This window comes from Phaseolus vulgaris, chromosome 7, assembly GCF_051622355.1.
Source record: "Phaseolus vulgaris cultivar YP4 chromosome 7, ASM5162235v1, whole genome shotgun sequence".
In the NCBI taxonomy this organism is placed as follows: Eukaryota; Viridiplantae; Streptophyta; class Magnoliopsida; order Fabales; family Fabaceae; genus Phaseolus; species Phaseolus vulgaris.
Genome location: NC_143504.1, coordinates 54,757,695 through 54,778,357, shown reverse-complemented (window position 1 = coordinate 54,778,357; position 20,663 = coordinate 54,757,695). Strand labels below are relative to the sequence as shown.

Here is a 20,663-nt window from a genome sequence, read left to right as displayed (position 1 = left end):
AGCTCGGCCCTCATGAATTCACTTCGGGGGCCGACCCCTTTTCTTCGCAGCAGTCGAGGCCCCCGCCACAGGAACCGTTGTGGACGGAATGGCTGCCAATGGCCCGGCCGTGTCGACAAAGGCCGACTGACCATCCCTGCTCTGACGCAACTTATTCATATACTCATGCAAAGAAGCGTCCACACGACTCATGATTTCTGCAAAACACACAGGAATTAAACACTATTAATGAAGTTATTCAGTCAAACCAAATTTACAATCACATACCAATAAAATCCGCCCAGGGATCGGACGACGCATATAACGAAATTATCTCCCTCGTAGGTAACTTGTGAGGGAGTTGGTCAAACACCACCATAACGGCCTTATCCAAAGCCGACAGAGCCGTACGAGAACTCGCGTTAAGCACAGTCGGATTCTGGGTCCAATGGAATGGAAACTTGGTAACACCATTATTATAAAAATACTCTCGGCCGTCCGGCTCTACAAATATCTTGAAATATCGTTCCTTGAAGTTCTTGTAGGACGTGGTGAAGGCCGCAAAACGCACACTCCCCCGGACGGCTGGTCAATGACACCCAACTTACGGGGTTGGACGAATGTGTGTTGTAATAAAATAAAAACACTTCCGCTCTGGGCGTCAAGTCAAAAAGTTGACACACCATTCGGAAGGCCTGCATGCACGCCCATGAGTTCGGATGAATTTGGGTTGGAGCTAGGTTGGGAAACCGTAGCACATCCATCGTGAACTCATCGAACGACAATGTCACTTTCAAATCAGCGAATAACGTACTATAAACATAAAAGAAATCTACCGGAGCATTCTCCCTTCCATGACAGACACGGTCGGTGTACCCACATATTTCAGCAATGAGAATATCTGAAGGTAAACCCGACCGCACGACGGGGGCCCTAGCTATCACTTTATCAAGGTCGTCCGGTTTTTTAAAGACAGTGGGTGTATTCCTAACGCTAATATCTACCCACTCATAGCTCGGACCCATGGACCCACTCGTACTTTCGTCACTTCCGGACGATGACTCCCCACTCTCACCCGACTCTCTGCTCCCTACTCTATTTGAAGAAAGTTGCGACATAACTAACCTTTCGTTCACAAATTAACACCTCGGTCGGCAACTATGGTTCGTACAGCGCAACAACTCGCAGTGTGGACTCGACAATCGGAGCAACTCGGATGCCGAACTCAATGAAACGTGATCTCTCTGCAACTGGGGACGCTATTTATAGCATTTCCCTCTCACCCCCATCCGTTAGATTCCATCTCATCCTACGACCCATATCAGCCGGAATTCGAAACGTCATTTAATCCACACCGCCGGATTCATCTCCGCCGTCTTCGACCAAAAGCGAGCGTCCCGTCATACCGTTACATTTAATGCCTGACACCTCGAAAGACACAACAATCATCACGACTCTTCGGCATTTATTCACCTCGAGCCTGGGGGGCAAGTGTACCGGCAGGTGCCGGACGAACACACGTGGTCGACCGACCGACCGAACTCATAATAAATGTGAGGGCGCGTGACAAAACTAAGGTAGTTAAAATACAACTCCGAAAAATAAGGAATACGCGTGTGAAGAAGATATATTCCCCAGGTATTCCGGAGCACGATTGGTAAAACCTATCCATAACCACCCTGAGCCCAAGGGGTAGAAAGCCCATTAGGCAATCCTATAAATACGGTGCTCAAGCTAGAGAAAGGTACGTTTTTCATAGACTTACTAAACCACACTTAGAATCTCATACTTACTTGAGCGTCGGAGTGCCTTCGCAGGTACCCTCCCCCGCCCGACCGAAGGAGACAACAAGAAGGAACAACCGACTGAAGGAGAAGAAGATCGACACGTCAGCAATTACACCACGTCAACCGACCGTGCCTGGGCCCCATCTCTCCACTCAGGTACAATTATGATTATAAAAATAAGAAACAATCCTTGTGAACCAGTCATGGAAAACATCTTTCTGTTCCAACAAATAATCTGAAACATACTTGTGCACATAAATCTTTATTGTCAATTTATATAATTCATAATTCTATAATATATATAGATCCACGTCCTACATTATAGAAATTATATGTATATTCGTATCCAATTCGTATCGGTGTCAGTATGATTATATGTGCTACATAGATAATTACTTGTCACTCATATTCTTAAAGAACTCATTTCATTAAACATAATCTTATCATAACATGTTGCTTCTATTTTCTTATTCCACTTATGAAAGATGTGTCTGTAGACATAAAGCTCTATATAGATACAGAAAATCTTAATGATACAAAACTCATCGTATATATAGGGAACACATATATCTGTAATTTTTATTACTTAAATAAACTTTTAGATGCGAAGGGTCTATGTTATTACGTGGCATGTGTTGCAAACGTTGTTTTAATCTTCAGTGACACCATCGTCTAATTAAAGGCAGGAGAAAGTATGCTCCTATCAACAACTGCAAAACAAATTATGATGTTCCACTTTGAATAATAACATAATTTAATACACAAATTTCGAAATAATATATAGATAAAGTGGCAATAGTTCATGTGCTGGTTTGTTCGAAGGTTTAAATTATATTAAATTTTTAACTAAGAGATTAAATTAGTTTAATATATGATTAATTACATATTTTTACATTTCAATTAAGAAATTTATGTAAAGGTTTGAATTTAATTTGGAAATTGGAAAAATAATAGAAATAAGCTAACATTGTTTCCGAAAACAGTTGAAAAATAATTAGATAACTGTTTCCTTTGAATTATAATCTGAATATTGAACTATGAAATGGTAAATAAAAAGAATTACCTTCCAGTTCAATGAGTAGAAGGATCTGGTGGAAGCTGGATTTGTCACATCTACATATTTGGTATGGTACCAGAGAATTGAAGCTAGAACAAAACTTCCCAGAATCTAAAACATAGCAAACATTAAACTTTTAAATAGTTTTCAAAAGTTTAAATAAGTTTATTTTCATTTTTAAGGATATGAAAAAAACAATAAATATATGCTCTGTCCTAAAATAATGCTTATTTTAAAGATAAATTTTTTCCCTTCACATCCACATTAAAAAGTTGGAATAATCGACGCAAAAAAGACATTCTAGAGAATTTTTTTTTGTCTAAATATAGATTTATGGCATATCATAAGCAAGCCATATTAAACATAATGGAGTTTGTTGGACTCTAAGAAACTTCGTATGCATAGACTGGTTGAAAAGAAAAATGAAACTATTTATTTTTAAAATAAAACAGAATATATATATATATATATATATATATATATATAAAACAAGTAAAAATCTGCTTAATTTATTAGAAAAAAAAATACTCAAATAAAACAGCGTATTATTTTAGAACAATTGTTTATCAAAATCAAACTCAATGTTGAGGAAAAAAAAACAAAAAAAATATGCATACCTAAAATCTCAACCTATATATATATATATATATATATATATATATAATAAAGATATATACCGTGACAATTTTAATCCAAAAGGGAAATGAAGATGTTGCTCCTGCCAAAAAGGCAACTCCAAATGCCATTTCATAAAGGAAAACACAAATCCAAAATACCTATATAAAATATTTAGAATGAGTCAAGTGTTACAGAAGAGAGCATAAGCATATCTGCCAAGATATATTGAATTTAATAAGAACATACTTTTTTCTGGCCTAAACGCATTGAGAAAGACTCAATGCCATGTTGTTTATCTCCTTCTATGTCAGGTATATCCTACATATAAATCCAGTTGAAGGTTTAACATTAATGGAACAAAAGCTTGATGTTAGAAAACAAATAAAGAGATTTTACCTTGGATAATGCTATACCAGCAGAGTAGAAAGCCATGAATAACATAGAAACAATCAGTGATCTTGGAAACACAACTGGCCTCTTCAACACAAACGTCTGAACATTTGTTACAGGAATTAGCAAATAAATAATATACCACTTTCAAGTTGTTATGTTACATTTATACAATGTATCATTTCCTAGGATGATTTGGAGAAAATGTATTCAAGTACATATTATATTACAAAGTGAACTTTAAGCCTAATTCAACCCCATAAAACTGGTTCAATGGAGTGAGGTTTGCACCCACTTATATACTATGAAAGGCTCTAATATCTAGTCAATGTGAGATCTCCAACAAGGCTCTTAGTTATTGAAATCATGATAGTTATAACTATTATAGATTATTTTCAATATATAAATATGTAAGTCAGTAATTCTTCTTTTTAACATCTTCATCATTTCTTCAACTTTCCCACTCATGCTTTAAATCAATCTCTGATTGGTGTATTGAAATGGTTGATTGTGGATCTAATGAAATTAAAGCAAAAATCTTGGGATGAAGGTTTGTTATATTCGTTCAAAAACATAAGCTAAGACATGGTTTTTCAAAAACTAAGGATGTAATTGAAGGAGAGAACCTGCATATGAAGGAAGTATGTAATTGGAAATATAATTGTCCAAGTAACAAATATGAATAATGCTGCAACCACCGGGTATTGCTTCCATCGTAAGAAAGGCGCCTGAAGAGTTTCAAAAGAGTGTTATCAAATGTAAATACAAATATTAAAATGAGCTTTTCTTATTACTGTGTTTTGTTAGAAAATATTCATATATGTTCATTTAGTAGCTTAATTAGTATCTGAATAATGAATTTCAAAAGAGTATGAGTTTTTTTACAAGACTTTTTATACCATTTAGCATAAAAGATATTTTTAAAATTGACAGTTTTCGATACTTAACGTTTGAGTTTGGATATGCAAGGTGGGGGAAATTTATAGTGATCAATGATTAAATGGTTAACCTATCTTATTTATCCATAAAAAACATTTCATAAGTAAGTATATCATGGACCAGAACTGCAACCACTGACCTTTTCATACTTATATACCTATCATCAAGTTAAGCCCAAAACCCTGTAAAAGAGAATAAAACAATAACTCTCCTTTGTCTCTGAACATCATCTTATAAAAAGTATTATTCTAGAAAGGGATGAATCAATATGGCACCAAAATTAGAGATGAGGCAACAATAAAGACACAATTTCTGAAGGATAATTTCCCAGATGCCAATGGAAGATATGGTTTGTTTATCTGCAATAAAACATGTAATTATAGATTAGTTATCAGAACCAATATCTACTTTCTCCAAAAGCTTTTTAAGCTATAAAAACCAGATTCAAAATTATAAAGGGATTACCTTTTTTACAAGAAATTATAAAGTGACTTCTTAAATATTCTCACCTTTTTTTTTGCTGAATAACATTAATAAACTGTAACAAAAATCCAACTATATTTTCTCTTATTTTAATGAATTCAGTTATATATAAATTAAATGTCAAACTACTGTAATGTCCATAAACTTAATTAATTAAAATTAGAAGAATAATTAGGTTTTTGGTAGACTTTTGGGGACGTACCCCCATTAAGAAAAGGTAGGAGTATGTTAGTAAGCCTCAATTATGAAAAGGAGTTTAGTAGCAAAAGTTATATAAATTGTTTAAATTGTTGTACGAGTGATGTTCTTGTAAACTTAGTCTTTATATGTTTCTGAATATTTAACTCTAGATAAATCTTATACCACAACAATGTTTTCATATTTTTTTATAGAGTATATATATATATAATAAAATAATTTATCAGTGATCTATTTTTTTTTATTTATAGTAAGTTTCATACCTTATCTATCTCAAAGTCCAACACTTGATTCACACCATTCACACCATTCACATAAACAAGTGAGGTAACAAAGCCTGAAACATTTAAAAAAAAAACAGTCATAAAAAGTGTATTATTGAGATTAAAGGGTAGTTTTCAATTGTCTACTTTTTTTTTTATATAAAAAAAACAATATATTTGAAGTCTCACCTGTAGCAAACCAATAAAAAATAATGAAGATATATCGGATAGTCTTTCTACTGCAATGAGGGACGCGGAAATTGTAGCAGAAAACTAGTAAAATGCGAATAAAGTTAATTTAAACCAAATAAGTATTGAATACAAATTTAAGGAATAATTCAGTATTTACCATAACTTTTTAATATTAATTATGAGAGTAATATAGAAGTTGTACTGACTTGACCATAAACTTTGTAAGGATACATAAATTGGTATAAAATAGTCAAGAAATTTTTGATCGAGTCCATAGTGTTTTCGAAGATGGAAGGTTGAGAGTCTGACTCTGAAGATGGTACACTGACAACTTTCACAACATATTTTGTATTGCTTTCTTTATATGTTTGTCCTCCTTCAATACTTTTAAAATGATGATTAAAAGATGATTGTTGAAATTTTAAAGGATTATATTGTATTTGAGCTTTTATTTTGTGTTGAGAAGCTTTTGATCCTCCAAGACCTAGCGTGTTTTTAAAGCTGTATTATAAATATTCATGCACAATAAAAATGTATTCCTATTTTAAAAGTATTGCTACTAAATCATGACAAGAGATGATGAATTGAAAAAATAATAACTTTGAAAATTTAAATAAAAGAAATCGTGGTAAAATAAAAGTCTATATTTTTCTTGGAGAAAACCTTAAGAAAACCTTCATATGGAAAATTTTGGTTTTAAAAGAGAGTCTAATTCAAGAGTCACTTAGAACACTACAAGAAAATCATGAAATAGAAATCAATTTTTAGAGGCCAAAATAATGTGTTGCAATAGTAACTAAATTAGATACCATTTTAGAAACTAAATAAAAAATTGGTTTCTAAATTTGCTTTTATTATTGTTAAATATTTTCTAAATTGGTATCTAATTAGCAACCAAGTTTTAACTATCAATTATTTAGTTTCTAAATTTGGTCTCTAAAACTTTGGTTACTAATTAGATATCAATTTAGAAACTATTTAACAATAATAGAAACTAATTTAGAAATTAATTTTTTTTAGTTTATAAAATTAGTGAAAATAAAAAAATGGATTAATGTAATGCATAATATTTATGATAACATCTTTAACTGATTTGAAAAACTTAATATTTGTTTGGGTAACTTCTCCATAATCTTAAAAGAAATAAAATAAAATAAGTTTATACGTAAGGTAATTTATAAAACTTATTTCATATTTCTTTTCTCTAATTCTGATTTTTAATTCATTTAAAAATTATGCAGATTTTTATTTCATCTTTCGCTTTTCTTTTCTTCTCTTTAAGTATTTGTAAAAAAAGAAAACTTATTCACATATGCTTTTCACAATTTTGAAAATATTTATTTTATCTATTAATAAAAAAAGACATTATATTTTATTAAAAAATGAATGAATTCTATTTTGGAAAAAAATAGCATGAGGGCCCAATTATCACTTCTATATATGCTTAGATGCTATTAAAGTCAAAGTCAAAGTAATTTAATATATAGTTAGATGCTATTAAATACAAAGTCAAAGTCAACTTTAACGGTAGATTTTTATTTTTATTTTCACATATATTGTCGGAAAGGTTTACTTTAATTTTGAAAGAAATTTTCTTTTGAGGACAACTAGAAAATTTAAGTGAAAATTAATTTTAGAATATGACTTTGACTTTGACTTAAAATTAATTCAAAATATTCCACTTACATAAATATATGTTAGAAAATTGTTATTTAATAAACCCTTAATATCCTAATGACAGTAAAGGTAACACTCATAAATGAATTATTGAATAAGTACTACTGTAATATTTAATGTTAACATCAAAATTATTATAGTAAATAGAAATTCTGTCAGAAATCTAGTTATCATCAAATATAAATAAGTCCAGTAAGTATTACATCCAATTAAAGACTGTTGTAAACTTTTTATGTTTCGGTCATCATGTGTTTTATAATTTTTATCCTTAACCATGAATCTTTTAAAATTTTAACTGAACATTAATAAAATCATTACTTTTAACTTGTTTATAAGATATACTTCAATAAATAAATTAAATGTATACTAAAATATTCATGATGATCCATTTCTTATAATTTGTATACTCAATTTTTAATTAAACATATTATAAATTATTATTATTATAATGAGATAAAACAGCACAATAATTTTAAAAAGTTGGATCAAAATGGTTAACATTTAATTATAAAAATATATTATAAATAGGATTAATCCAAGTGATTAAGTTTTTAGTAATGACTGTAATATAAACGGAGTTTCAATTTATAACGGAAATTTAAGCATAAACATGTATACACGTGCACATTATTAGAAATTATTAAATAAAAATTAATTTTAAAATAAAAATGAATTAATTATTATATTAATTAAATTAAATATTATTTTAAAGATTAAAAAATTATTGTAAATAGTTTCTTGGTATTTAATTAACTATTTCAAAATTTTAATTACTAATTATTTGAATTAAAACTTGATAACTAATTAAATATCAATTTATAAATTATTTATTAATATTAGAAATTAATTTAAATATTAATAATTTATTATTCTATTAACACATTTCACCAAATTGAGAAAAAAAAATGTGAAAGAGTGAGGAAATGAGAAATGTTAGGAGAAGATATAACATGTGCCATATCCATGAAAACTTGAAACTGTGGTCAGAGAGTACACTACACTCTGCAGAACAGAACTGGTAAGAACTTATAGATATCCCTGTAGAATGTAGAAGAGAAGAGAGGAATGAGAGATTTTATAGACAAAAGGATTCCGTGAAATTTGATTATTCTTACGCAGAGATCAAATTTGGTTGGCAGAGAGATTGATGCCCGACGCACATAGTTAACATTTTGTAGGTAAATCCTGGCAAAATAATCATACCAAGCATAACAGCCACATATAAGAAAAATCTAAAAGACTTTTCTAATAGGATTTAGTAGTTTAGATTTTAATAAATTAATAACGTAAATTGCATAGACTTTTATAATATATATCCAAAAGCTAAAATAGCCCGTTATAATGATAAATAAGATATTATAAGGTTAGTTAAACATTTCACTATTTTTTTATTAACAGAAAATAAAAAATAAATAGATATAGGAATGCTTCAACCCATATAAAAAATAAAATTAACTGCGTATTTTAACTTTAAAAACGAGAATACTTACATCAAAACATAAAGTCTAAATATATAAAAAGCAATACACTTATTCTAGGTCTAATTAAAGAAAAATGATTTAAATAAAAAGTCAACATAGGCTAGAATAATGAAAGATAAAACAAAGGCTAGACATATGTACAAAGAGAAACAACGGATAATTAAAAAAGAAAAAAAAAATTAATATTAGCTTCTTTCTAGAAACCTTGTATCCATATCATTTGTTACCCCCACAAGTTGATGACCAAATATTGTTGAGACCCAACCTGGAACAAATACTCTTAAAAGATTAAGGACTTAGACTTTAGAATAAATGTCACTAAGTTGCTTTGAGGTAGAAATAGGGAGTAAATGTATGAGACCCTTATTCAATTTTTCTCTAACAATGTGACAATTTATTTCTATGTGTTTCGTACGCTCCTAACAAACTGGATTTCTGCAATGTATCTTGTTGAGTTATTGTCACAGTATAAAAGAGATGGCTGCTCAAAAGAAACTTTGAAATTTTGAAAAAGATAAGTTAGCCATTGAATTTCACATGTAACCGTGGTCATTGTCCTATATTCAGCTTCACATGAACTCTTTTGATATTGTTCATTTCTTATTTAATTTCTTAGATATGAGGGAATTCCCAAGATACTCACTAAAGTCAGTTACTGGTTGTCTTGAATCACTATAGGTGCATCAACACTACCACAAAAGGCTTTTAAATGAGAAGTGTTGGAAGAGAAAAATAAACCAAGACGCTCCTTTAATATATCTGAGAATTCTAATTGCTGCATTATAGTGAGTAATTACAAGCTTAACAAGAAATTTTAAAAGTTCTTGCACAGTTATGTCAAATCAGTTATTATGTGAGATACATAAGTCTTCCAATCAATCTTCTTTATGTTTGGACATATATGAAAGAAACACTTCCCGTATAAGATAATTTTGCATGATTATCAATTGAAGTAATTGCAAGTTTGCAAGATAAAAGACATGCATTTGTTAACAATTTTCGTGCATATTTCCTTTGATTCATCATTAAACCTCTCTTACTTCTTGTTATTTCAAGATCAATAAAATATTTTAAATCCTCAAAATCCTTAATCTTGAAACACTTGTTATCTTTGGATATACAAAAAAACTAATAACACATACTCACTACCAACAATCATATCCATTAATTATAAGGACAATTAATCAACCTTTGGGTGATCCACAAATTCCTTAAAATAATGAATTTCAATTTACCCATAAATAAATAATTCAACATCCATTCTATTTGTAATTGAAATAAAATTCATCAATAATTTTGAATTAAATAAAACATAAAGATTTGATCACTTTGGTGATTACAAATCTATCATACAAATAATTCCATAAATAATATCATTAATTGAAATAAAATTCATCAATAATTTAGAATTAAATAAAACATTAAGATTTCATCACTTTGGTGATTACAAATCTATCATACAAATAATTCTATAAATAATATCATTAATTGAAATAAAATTCATCAGTAATTTAGAATTAAATAAAACATAAAGATTTGATCACTTTGGTGATTACAAATATTTCTTACAAAGAATTCAAAAAATAACATCATTCATATAAAATATATACAAATATATATTTATGCCCTTACTTTTTATTTATCATAATCTTTTCATCTTGTATTTAAAATAAGACAAAAATTCATGATTTATGATGTGATGGAAGACTTGAGATTTTTTCATTATTTTAATTTGAAATCAATTTATAATGCAATAGAAATACAGAGATAAATCCTAGAAATAATATCATTCATATAAAATATATATTTGTGTCCTTACTTTTTATTTATCATAATCTTTTCTTCTTGCATTTAAAATAAAACAAAAATTCATAATTTATGATTTGATTGAAGACTTGAGATTTTTTCATTATTTTAATTTGAAATCAATTCATAATGCAACATGAATGAAGGGATAACTTAAACCATCAAAATTATCCTAAAATGATATTATTTTCTTTACAATATTCGTAATTTTAAAATTAGGGTTCATAAAATTGGAAAAAACATCATTCATGGAAAATCATAAATTTGAGCAACTATGCTCTTATACCACATGTAAAAGTAGAAGCTTGCAATAATAAACAATAATATACATTATTATTTTAAGGATCTTAGAAACTTTGATTCTTACCCATCATATTTAATTATAATAGAGATAGACACCTACCTTTATCCATAAGAGTCTTTTGTGAGCAATTTCTTTAATATTTTTTTCTTAATATATCTTTTGGCAATTCTGTTTTTTGTTACACCTTTTATTGATAGCCAACAACCTTCTTTGCAAAACCTCATTTCTATTCTTTTCCAATCTTCATCAGATTAAGTTTTATAATATATATATATATATATATATATATAATTTCTCACATTAATCAATGAATCTTTCATTTTATTAAATTATATTCAAGTCCAAAGTCTAAAAATCTATTTTATGAGTCACATTATGAAATTAATTTACATAATTTTTGACAGTTAAATCCAATAAACTATTATAAAAAAAACTCTAAATAATTTTGATATGATGTAAAAAAATATTAACTTTAAGTTTAACTTAATTTTATACCACAAATTTAAGGTAATTGTTGCTGAAATGAATCAAAAGAAGTCAAATGAAAATACCAAATCCTGTTGCTGTTTATAGGATGTGGAACTGTAAAAGTTGTTGGCTATGATGCTCAAGTTGCAGAACAGTTCTCAGCAACTGTTTGGGCAGGATCGGGGCTTGCAACTGCAGAGCAGGAGTAGGGGAAAGGTTGGTGCAGGGACTGTGAGGTTGTTTGTGTAGTAGCAATTTGGCACAGATGTTGGCACTGAATAAGGAGGCGAATGGAAAAGAGAAGAAGGAATGGCTTGGAGTGATGGAAAGAATTTATGGAACACTAACTAGTTGCTGTGGACTTGAAATCTAACACAAGCCAATCAAGATCAAAAAATTGAAAGATTTTTGCAGTGGAGATTTTGGGAAGCTGCATTCATGTGTGCACAACTTCTTTGACAGCAGTAAACAGTGGCATCATTCTGTCTGCAGAAGAACTGTGTTGGAAATGCATAATGACCAATGTGCAGTTTATATATTTGAATAAATTGAAAAGAAAGAAATAGAGAGTATGTACTTTGGCTGATATATCAATTTTGTAAGGGTTGTGAGGGCTAAATTTGTGAAGCCTAGACTCACCTCTGTTATAGGTCCTACTAGCCATGGTTTTTAATCACTTCACAAACTGAGATCTGTTTATTTCTAATTGATATGTAATTTTTAATAAATAATTCATATTTTACACGATTTTATATGAATTACAATTTTAAGTTGAGTGTATTTATAAAATTACTCTTTGCAGCAGAGAAGAAACTCACCAATTACATGTCACTCATATTCTTAAAGAACTCATTGCATTAAACATAATCTTATCATAACATGTTGCCTCTATTTTCTTATTTCACTTATGAAAGATGTGTCTATACACATAAAACTCGACATAGAAACAGAAAATTTTAATGATACAAAACTCATCGTATATCTAGGGAACACATATATGTGTAATTTTTATTGTTTAAATAAATTTTAAATGCGAAGGGTCTATGTTACTCTGTGGCATGTGTTGCAAACGTTGTTTTAATCTTCAGTGACACCATCATCTAATTAAAGGCAGGAGAAAGTATGCTCCCATCAACAACTGCAAAAAAAAACATCATAAACCACTTTGAATAATACATAATTTAGTACACAAATTTCGAAATCATAGATAAAGTGGAAATAGGTCATGTTGTTCTAAGCTTTTAATTATATTGAATTTTTAACTAAAAGCTGAAATTAGTTTAATATATGATTAATTACATCATTTTACATTTTAATTAAGAAATTTATATCAGGGTTTTGAATTTAATTTGGAAATTGGAAGACAATAGAAATTAACTAACCTTGTCTCCAAAAACAGTTGGAAAATTACTTAGATTACTGTTTCCTTTTTGTTTCCTTTGAGTTATATGTTGATTTTGGCTTAACCCAAGTTCCACATCGGTGGGTTCATTGTTTGTAAAGGAGGTTTGAGGGTTATATATTAACATCCTCTCCTTCACTGTGATATATCCCAATTTGTAATATCTTCTCTCATAATAATAAAAGTGAGTTGTTTTTGCTGTGCTCGGAGATTAGGCTAAACAGGCCGAACTCCGTTAACATTTTTCGGGTGTGTTTTTTCCTCTTTATCTCTTTTATTATGTGCATTCAGATGTGAAGGTAGGCATTATTTTGTCACTTTTGTTGATGATTTTTCCAGGAGAGTTTGGGTGTTTACTATGAAGAACAAAAATGATGTGCTTGAAATTTTCCTTAAGTGGAAAGCTCAAGTTGAAAACCAGACAGGAAGGAAGATTAAGGTTCTCCGAACAGAAAATGGAGGAGAATACAAGAGTGATCCGTTCCTGAAGGTATGCCAAGATTGTTGTGGCATAGTTCAGCACTTCACTGTTAGAAAAACACCACAGCAGAATGGGGTTTCAGAGCGTATGAATAAGACACTTGTGGAGAAAGTTCGTTGTATGTTGTCTAATGTTGAGTTAGGCAGAGAGTTTTGGGCTGAGGCTATGACATACGCTCAACATCTCGTCAATCGTTTGCCATCATCTGCTATAGATGGCAAAACCCCGTTAGAGGTATGGTCTGGAAAACCTGCAACTGATTATGATTCTTTGCATGTTTTTGGTTCTATTGCATATTATCATGTGATTGAATCAAAGTTGGATCCACGGGCAAAGAAGGCTCTTTTCATGGGCTTTAGTCCTGGAGTGAAGGGATACCGTTTGTGGTGTCTAGAGGCAAAGAAGACGATTATCAGCACGGATGTTACCTTTGATGAATTTTCCATGTTAAGGAAGGTAAATCCAGAAGGAGCTGATAGTACTTCACAACAGGTGGAGTGTGCCCGGAAGCAGGTGGAGTTTGAGCAGACAGTGGTGATTCCAACACGAAATACCACAAGTGACTCTCCTATGGCAGAAGAAGAGTCAGATGAGGAAGAGGTTCCTACCCAAGAATCTCAACAACAATCAGCGCCAATTGCAGTTAGAAGACAGAGACGAGATATTCAGAAGCCTGCTCGTTTCATGGATATGGTTGCCTATGCACTTCCAGTTGTTGATGACATTCCATCCACTTACCCAGAAGCCATTCTGAGTTCAGAGAGTGGTAATTGGGCGGGTGCGATGGAAGAGGAGATGCAGTCTTTGAAGAAGAACAAGACGTGGAAGTTGGCACAATTACCAAAAGGTAAGAAAGCAATTGGGTGCAAATGGGTATTTGCAAAGAAAGAAGAATTTTCTAATAAAGAAGATGTTCGCTACAATGCAAGGTGGTTACAAGGGCCAAGTTTGAACATTGTTTAGACTTGGTTAATATTTTGCACATTTGAAGTTGGCGCCCGGAGGCGCAAATTTGAAGCACTGCAAAGTTTGTTTTTGTTATGTTTTGAGAATATTTGTTTTAAGTGAGACTTGAAATTAAGCCAAGGTGGAGATTTGTTGATTTTGGCTTAACCCAAGTTCCACATCGGTGGGTTCATTGTTTGTAAAGGAGGTTTGAGGGTTATATATTAACATCCTCTCCTTCACTGTGATATATCCCAATTTGTAATATCTTCTCTCATAATAATAAAAGTGAGTTGTTTTTGCTGTGCTCGGAGATTAGGCTAAACAGGCCGAACTCAACAATTTTCGGGTGTGTTTTTTCCTCTTTATCTCTTTTATTATTTCGCTTTATTTATTCAATATTATTTGTCGGGTAGCTCTCTTAGGGTTCTGTTTTAGTGGGAAAATTACCCGTTTTTCCCAACATTATAATCTGAATATTGAACTATCAAATGGTAAATAAAAGAATTACCTTCCAGATGAATTTGTAGAAGGATCTAGTGGAAGCTGGATTTGTGACATCTACATATTTGGTCTGGTACCACAGAATTGAAGCAAGAACAAAACTTCCCAGACTCTAAAACATACCACACATTCAACTTTAAATAGTGTTCAAAAGTTTAAAATAAAGTATTTTTAAGATAAGCAATTTTTTAAATTCTTAGAGAAGTAGACAGAATTTACTTCGTAAAATAAAATAAAATAAATTATTTTTAAAATAAAACAGATTAGACATATATATAAACAAGTAAAAATCTGCTTAATTTATTAGAAAAAAAACAGAGGATTATTATAAAACAAATGTTTATCAAAATCAAACTCCATGTTGAGGAAAAAAAACAAAACAAAAATTATGCATACCTAAAATTCCAACTATATATACGTATAATAAAGATATATTACCGTGGCAATTTTAATCCAAACGGGAGATGAAGATGTTGCTCCTGCCAAAAAGGCAACTCCAAATGCCATTTCATAAAGGAAAACACAAATCCAAAATACCTATATAAAATATTTAGAATGAGTCAAGTATTACAGAAGAGAGCATAAGCATATCTGCCAAGATATATTGAAGTTAATAAGAAACATACTTTTTTCTGGCCTAAACGCATTGTGAAAGAATCAATGCCATGTTGTTTATCTCCTTCTATGTCAGGTATATCCTACATAAAAATCCAGTTGAAGGTTTAACATTAATGGAACAAAAGCTTGTTGTTGGAAAACAAATATATGTTCTGAGAAAATAAAGACATTACCTTGGCTAATGCTAAGCCAATAGAGTAGAGAGCATTGAATACCATGGAAACAATCAATGATCTTGTAAACACAACTGGCCTCTTGAACACAAACGTCTGAACATTTGTTACATAAATTAGCAAATAAATAATATACCACTTTCAAATGGTTAATTGTGGATGTAATGAAATTAAAGTACTGGGGATGAAGATTTGTTATTATTCGTTAAAAAACATAGCTAAGAGATGGTTGTTGAAAACTAAGGATGCATGATTAGTTAAAGGAGAGAACCTGCATATGGAGGAAGTATGTAATTGGAAATATGAATGTCCAACAAACAAATACGATTAATGCTGAAGCCACCGGATATTGCTTCCATCGTAAGAAAGGCGCCTGAAGATTTTCAAAACAGTCTTATCAAATATAAATATAAATATTAAAATTACTATTTCTTATATTTAAAAAAAATACATTTTTTAAAATAACAGTTTTCGATAATTAACGTTTGAGTTTGGATATATAAGATGGGAAAACATTTTTTTTATAAGAAAAAAACAAATAAATAAATATGAAGTATTTCTGTAATATAAAAAAGTCTTTATAAGAAACCTACACTCCTACTATCATCATACACAACAAAAACAGCATTGAAATCAAATAACGTAAAAGACGTAACTATTTTGTATATAGTGAATGATCAAATGGTCAACCTATCTTATTTATCCATAAATAATATTTCATAAGCAAGTATATAAAGACAACAACTACAAACCAATGACCTTTTCATACTTATATATCTTAAAACATATTTTAAGGGGAAAAATGCAATTAAAAAGAACTTACATTGACAGAATAGCCGGTCCATAATATAAAGTTCAACAAGATGTTTGAAATCAATGCCGGAGAACCTATCATCAAGTGAAACCCTAAAGACTGTAAAAGAGAATAAAACAATTACTCTGTGAATCTCCTCTTAAAAGGTATTATTAAAGAAAGGGATGAATCTATATGGCACCAAAATTGCAGATGAGGCAACAATAAAGACACCGTTTCTAAAGGATAATTTCCCAGATGCCAATGGAAGATATGGTTTGTTTATCTGCAATAAAACATGTAATTATATATTAGTTATAAGAACCAATATCTACTTTCTCCATAACCTTTCTAAACTATAAAAACCACATTCAAAATTATAAAGGGATTACTTTTTTTTTTTTACAATAAACTATAAAGTGACATCTTAAATATTCTCACCTTTTTTTGGTTGAAGTACATTAATAAACTATAACAAAAATCCATTTATATTTTATCTTGTTTTAATTAATTCAGTTATATATAAAATAAATGTCAAACTACTGTAATGTCCATAAACTTAATTAATTAAAATAAGAAGAATAGTTAGGTTTTTGGTAAATTTTTTGTGACGTACCCCCGTTAAGAAAAGGATAAGAGTACGTTAGTTAGCCTCAGTTATGAAAAGGAGTCTGGTAGCAAAAGTTATATAAATTGTTCAAATTGTTGTACGAGTGATGTTCTTGTGTAAACTTAGTCCAGATAAATCTTATACCATAACAATGTTTTCATCATTTTTTTATGGAATATATATAGTAAAAAAAAAATTATCAGTATCTAATTTTTTTATATTTATAATAAGTTTCATACCTTATCTATCTCAAAGTCAAACACTTGATTCACACCATTAACATAAAAAATCATAAACAAGTGAGGTAGCAAAGCCTGAAACATTAAAAAAAAAGTCATAAATAATGTATTATTAAGATTAAAGGGTAACTTTGAGTCTGTTTCAATCTCAAATTCGAGAGATAGCATTATTAGGGTCCATCACCGCATTCAAGGTATTATTCGTTTTGGAGATTAGTGTTCCATCACGGTTTTATCCTTAAAAGACGTCATTTGTGGGAATCGTAAACTCTTTTCCTTAGCCTTCGACAGGGGGGCTTATTCCGGTTCGAACAATATAGTCTTATATCGCTTAGGAGTCGAGGTCAAGGGTAGTTTAAATACATCTTCCTCCCTCAACCCTCCAAAGTGCCTTTTAAGAATAAAATCGATATGTAACACTGACCTTCAAATTGAACAATATCTCGAATACAGTTATTGATTCTATCTCTCAAACTTGAGATCGAAAAATCTACTTTAAAAAAAAACAATATATTTGAAGTCTCACCTGTAGCAAACCAATAAAAAATAATGGAGATATATCTGAGAGTCTTTCTACTGCAATGAGAGACGCAGAAATTGTAGTGCAAAACTAGTAAAATACAGATGAAGTTAATTTAAAACAACAGGCTATTATATATTAACTAAATAAGTATTGAATATAAAGGAACAAAATTCACTATTGACCATAACTTTTGAATATTAATTATGAGAATAATAAAAAAAGTTTTACTTACTTGACCATACATTGCATAGGGTTAAATAAATTGGTACAAAACAGTCAAGAAATTTTTGACAGAGTCCACACTATTTTTGAAGTTGAAACGTTGAGATTCTGACTCAGGAGAAGGTAGAGTGACAGCTTTCACAATATATTTTGTCTTGTTTTCTTCATTTGTTGATCTTCCTTCGATGCTATTGTAATAATGATTAAAGGTTGATTGCTGAAACCTCAAATAATTATATTGTATTTGAGCTTTTATTTTGTGTTGAGAAACTTCGGATCCTCGACAACCTAATGTGCCAATTGTGTTTGAAGTTGTATTATAATGTCCATGACAAAAAAAAAAGTATATTCCTACTTTAAAACTATTGCTACAAAATCACAAGACGATGATTGAGAGAATAATAACTTTGAGAATTTGTTATTCTATTAACACATTTCAGCTAATTGATGAAGAAAAAGATGTGAAAGAGTGAGAAAGGGAGAAAGGTAATAAAATAAAGAAATAAAGGTTAGTGAAAGGAAATAGGGAATAAGTGATGAGACATACTTGCATAGTAAATACTATTGCTGGAGAGTTTCCTGCTCCAAAAATTTGCACCTACAATTACCATGTTTCCACATATTTCTCATCAAATAATTTTGCAATGAAAAATTGACCAAATTAGACCACAGTGAGTATAGATACCACTTATAACTGAAGAGACGTTTGGAGAAGATATAACATGTGCCCTATCCATGGTAACAGTGCACACACTTCACTCTATAGAATAGGCAAGAATTTCTAAATACCCCTGTAGCATGTAGAAGAGAAGAGAGGAATGGGAGATTTTATAGAAAAAAAAACTCTTTGAGATTTTATTATTCTTGAGAGATCAAATTTAATTGAAGATACAAATTCATACGCCACGAACATAGTCAACATTTAATAGTTTAGGTTTTAATAAAATATTATAATGTAAACATTTAAAATGTCTGGTAAGACATTGTCAATTGCGTAGATTTTTATAATATATATTATAAGCTAAAAGAGCCCATCAATGTAAATAAGATCCTACAAGGTTCGAACAAAGAGAAAAAGTTAAAACAAATTTTTTAATCATTTAATACTTGTATGTAAGAAAATAATTAAATAATAATTAATGTTAAATATAAAAATAATTAATTATTATATTAACTAAATTAAATATATTTTATAACTCAAAAAATTATTGATATATAAAGTAACTTTTATTATTAAATAAAAATTTATAAAGTATAATAAAATAAAAATTTATAAAATAATTTGTAAATTTATATCTAATAATTAATTATCAAAGTTTAGTTACAAATTATTTTATATTTTAAATTAGTCTTTAAGAATTATTTAAAAACTAATTAAAAATATAAAATGTTAATAGTTAAAACTTTAATATAATTAATTTAAATATAAATTTAAAAATTATTTTATAAATTTTTTTAAATAATAAAAATCATTTTAATTATTAATAATATTTTATTTTTTATAATAATATCTAATTTAGTTAATATGATGAGTAATTATTTTTTATCTTTAAATTTAATGACATTATAAATAACTTTCTTATTTTTAAGTAAGGGTATCAAAATATATTTAGTCTTCCTGTACTGTAAAGTTAATATATTATAGTTATTATTAAAATTATTAAATTAGACTTTATTTTTAGATGTAAACAATATAGATGAAGTTTTGTCCTTCATGACGCTTGAGAGAAATATTAGGAAAAATGACACACGGTTAATTTGAAAAACAATTCTTAGACTAATGTTTTCATTTTGGAGTATAATCATTCAAGATATTGGTGTACGTGATGTGTGTGTTTTAATTGGTTTTGACTAATTTTAATTTAATTATTAATATATAATGTAATTGCATTCTTTAGGATTTTAAGAAACTATTTATATAAATTGTGATCATTAGAATTTTATAGTTTGAAATATATCATTGAAACAGATAAAGGAACATCAAAGCTAGCCTCTTCCTTATTCTTGCAAAAACAGATAGCATGACGATTCTAATAGTCCATGTTTTATAAGTGACACTTTTTCCGTAGAAGATAATTTTTTACATTATTGTAGTGAATAAGAAAATTATTAAAAAATCACGTAATATTTTTAATTTAAACTTTAGCATACATTTTTCATACTTATTTTTTTAATTTTTTTAAAATTATTGATTAAATAATTTTTTATTTTTTTACATACATGTAGTTTAAAAAATTACTAATTATTTAAAAGGTAGCAACTCAATAAAAAATTGATGTGATATAATTTTTTGAAAAAATAAGTAAGTAAAATTGTTTAAAAAAAATCTTTATTGAATTTTTTTTATCCCAATAATACCAACCAACTTGTGCGAATATATAAATTTTAAATATAATTTAATTTTATAAAATTAGTTTAAATATAATTTAACTTTATAAAATTAGTTTATAAGATAAAAATTTTGTGTGTATATTTATAAAATTACTCTTTGGAGCCGAGAAGAAACTCTTG

General features: G+C 29.3%; 1 protein-coding gene and 1 pseudogene across 2 annotated transcripts; both read right to left on the bottom strand.

Moving 5' to 3' along the window:
- Positions 1 to 2,422: 2,422 nt before the first annotated feature.
- LOC137829427 (glycinol 4-dimethylallyltransferase-like) lies at positions 2,423 to 12,306 on the bottom strand (annotated as a pseudogene).
- Positions 12,307 to 12,511: 205 nt separating this feature from the next.
- On the bottom strand, positions 12,512 to 18,230 carry LOC150026001 (glycinol 4-dimethylallyltransferase-like). Of its 2 annotated transcripts, XM_090304611.1 has the most exons (11): positions 18,163 to 18,230; positions 17,934 to 18,017; positions 17,408 to 17,482; positions 16,761 to 16,844; positions 16,589 to 16,678; positions 16,037 to 16,138; positions 15,766 to 15,861; positions 15,601 to 15,672; positions 15,413 to 15,511; positions 14,982 to 15,086; positions 12,512 to 12,780 (listed from the first exon to the last, which is right to left on the bottom strand). In XM_090304611.1, the coding sequence occupies exons 1-11, from the start codon at positions 18,172 to 18,174 to the stop codon at positions 12,739 to 12,741; spliced, it is 861 nt and encodes a 286-aa protein (XP_090160737.1). In that variant the 5' UTR covers positions 18,175 to 18,230; the 3' UTR covers positions 12,512 to 12,738. The 2 variants fall into 2 exon arrangements, with proteins under 2 accessions (XP_090160737.1, XP_090160736.1); XM_090304610.1 differs by lacking the exon at positions 18,163 to 18,230.
- Between the last annotated feature and the right edge of the window lie 2,433 nt (positions 18,231 to 20,663).

What these genes read in the sequence shown, in the direction of transcription:
- LOC150026001 (XM_090304611.1), bottom strand. An exon ending in GGACCGGCTATTCTGTCAAT is followed by an intron (nt 16,139 to 16,588) that starts GTAAGTTCTTTT and finishes GAAAATCTTCAG; the next exon opens with GCGCCTTTCTTACGATGGAA. An exon ending in TGCGTTTAGGCCAGAAAAAA is followed by an intron (nt 15,512 to 15,600) that starts GTATGTTTCTTA and finishes TATTTTATATAG; the next exon opens with GTATTTTGGATTTGTGTTTT.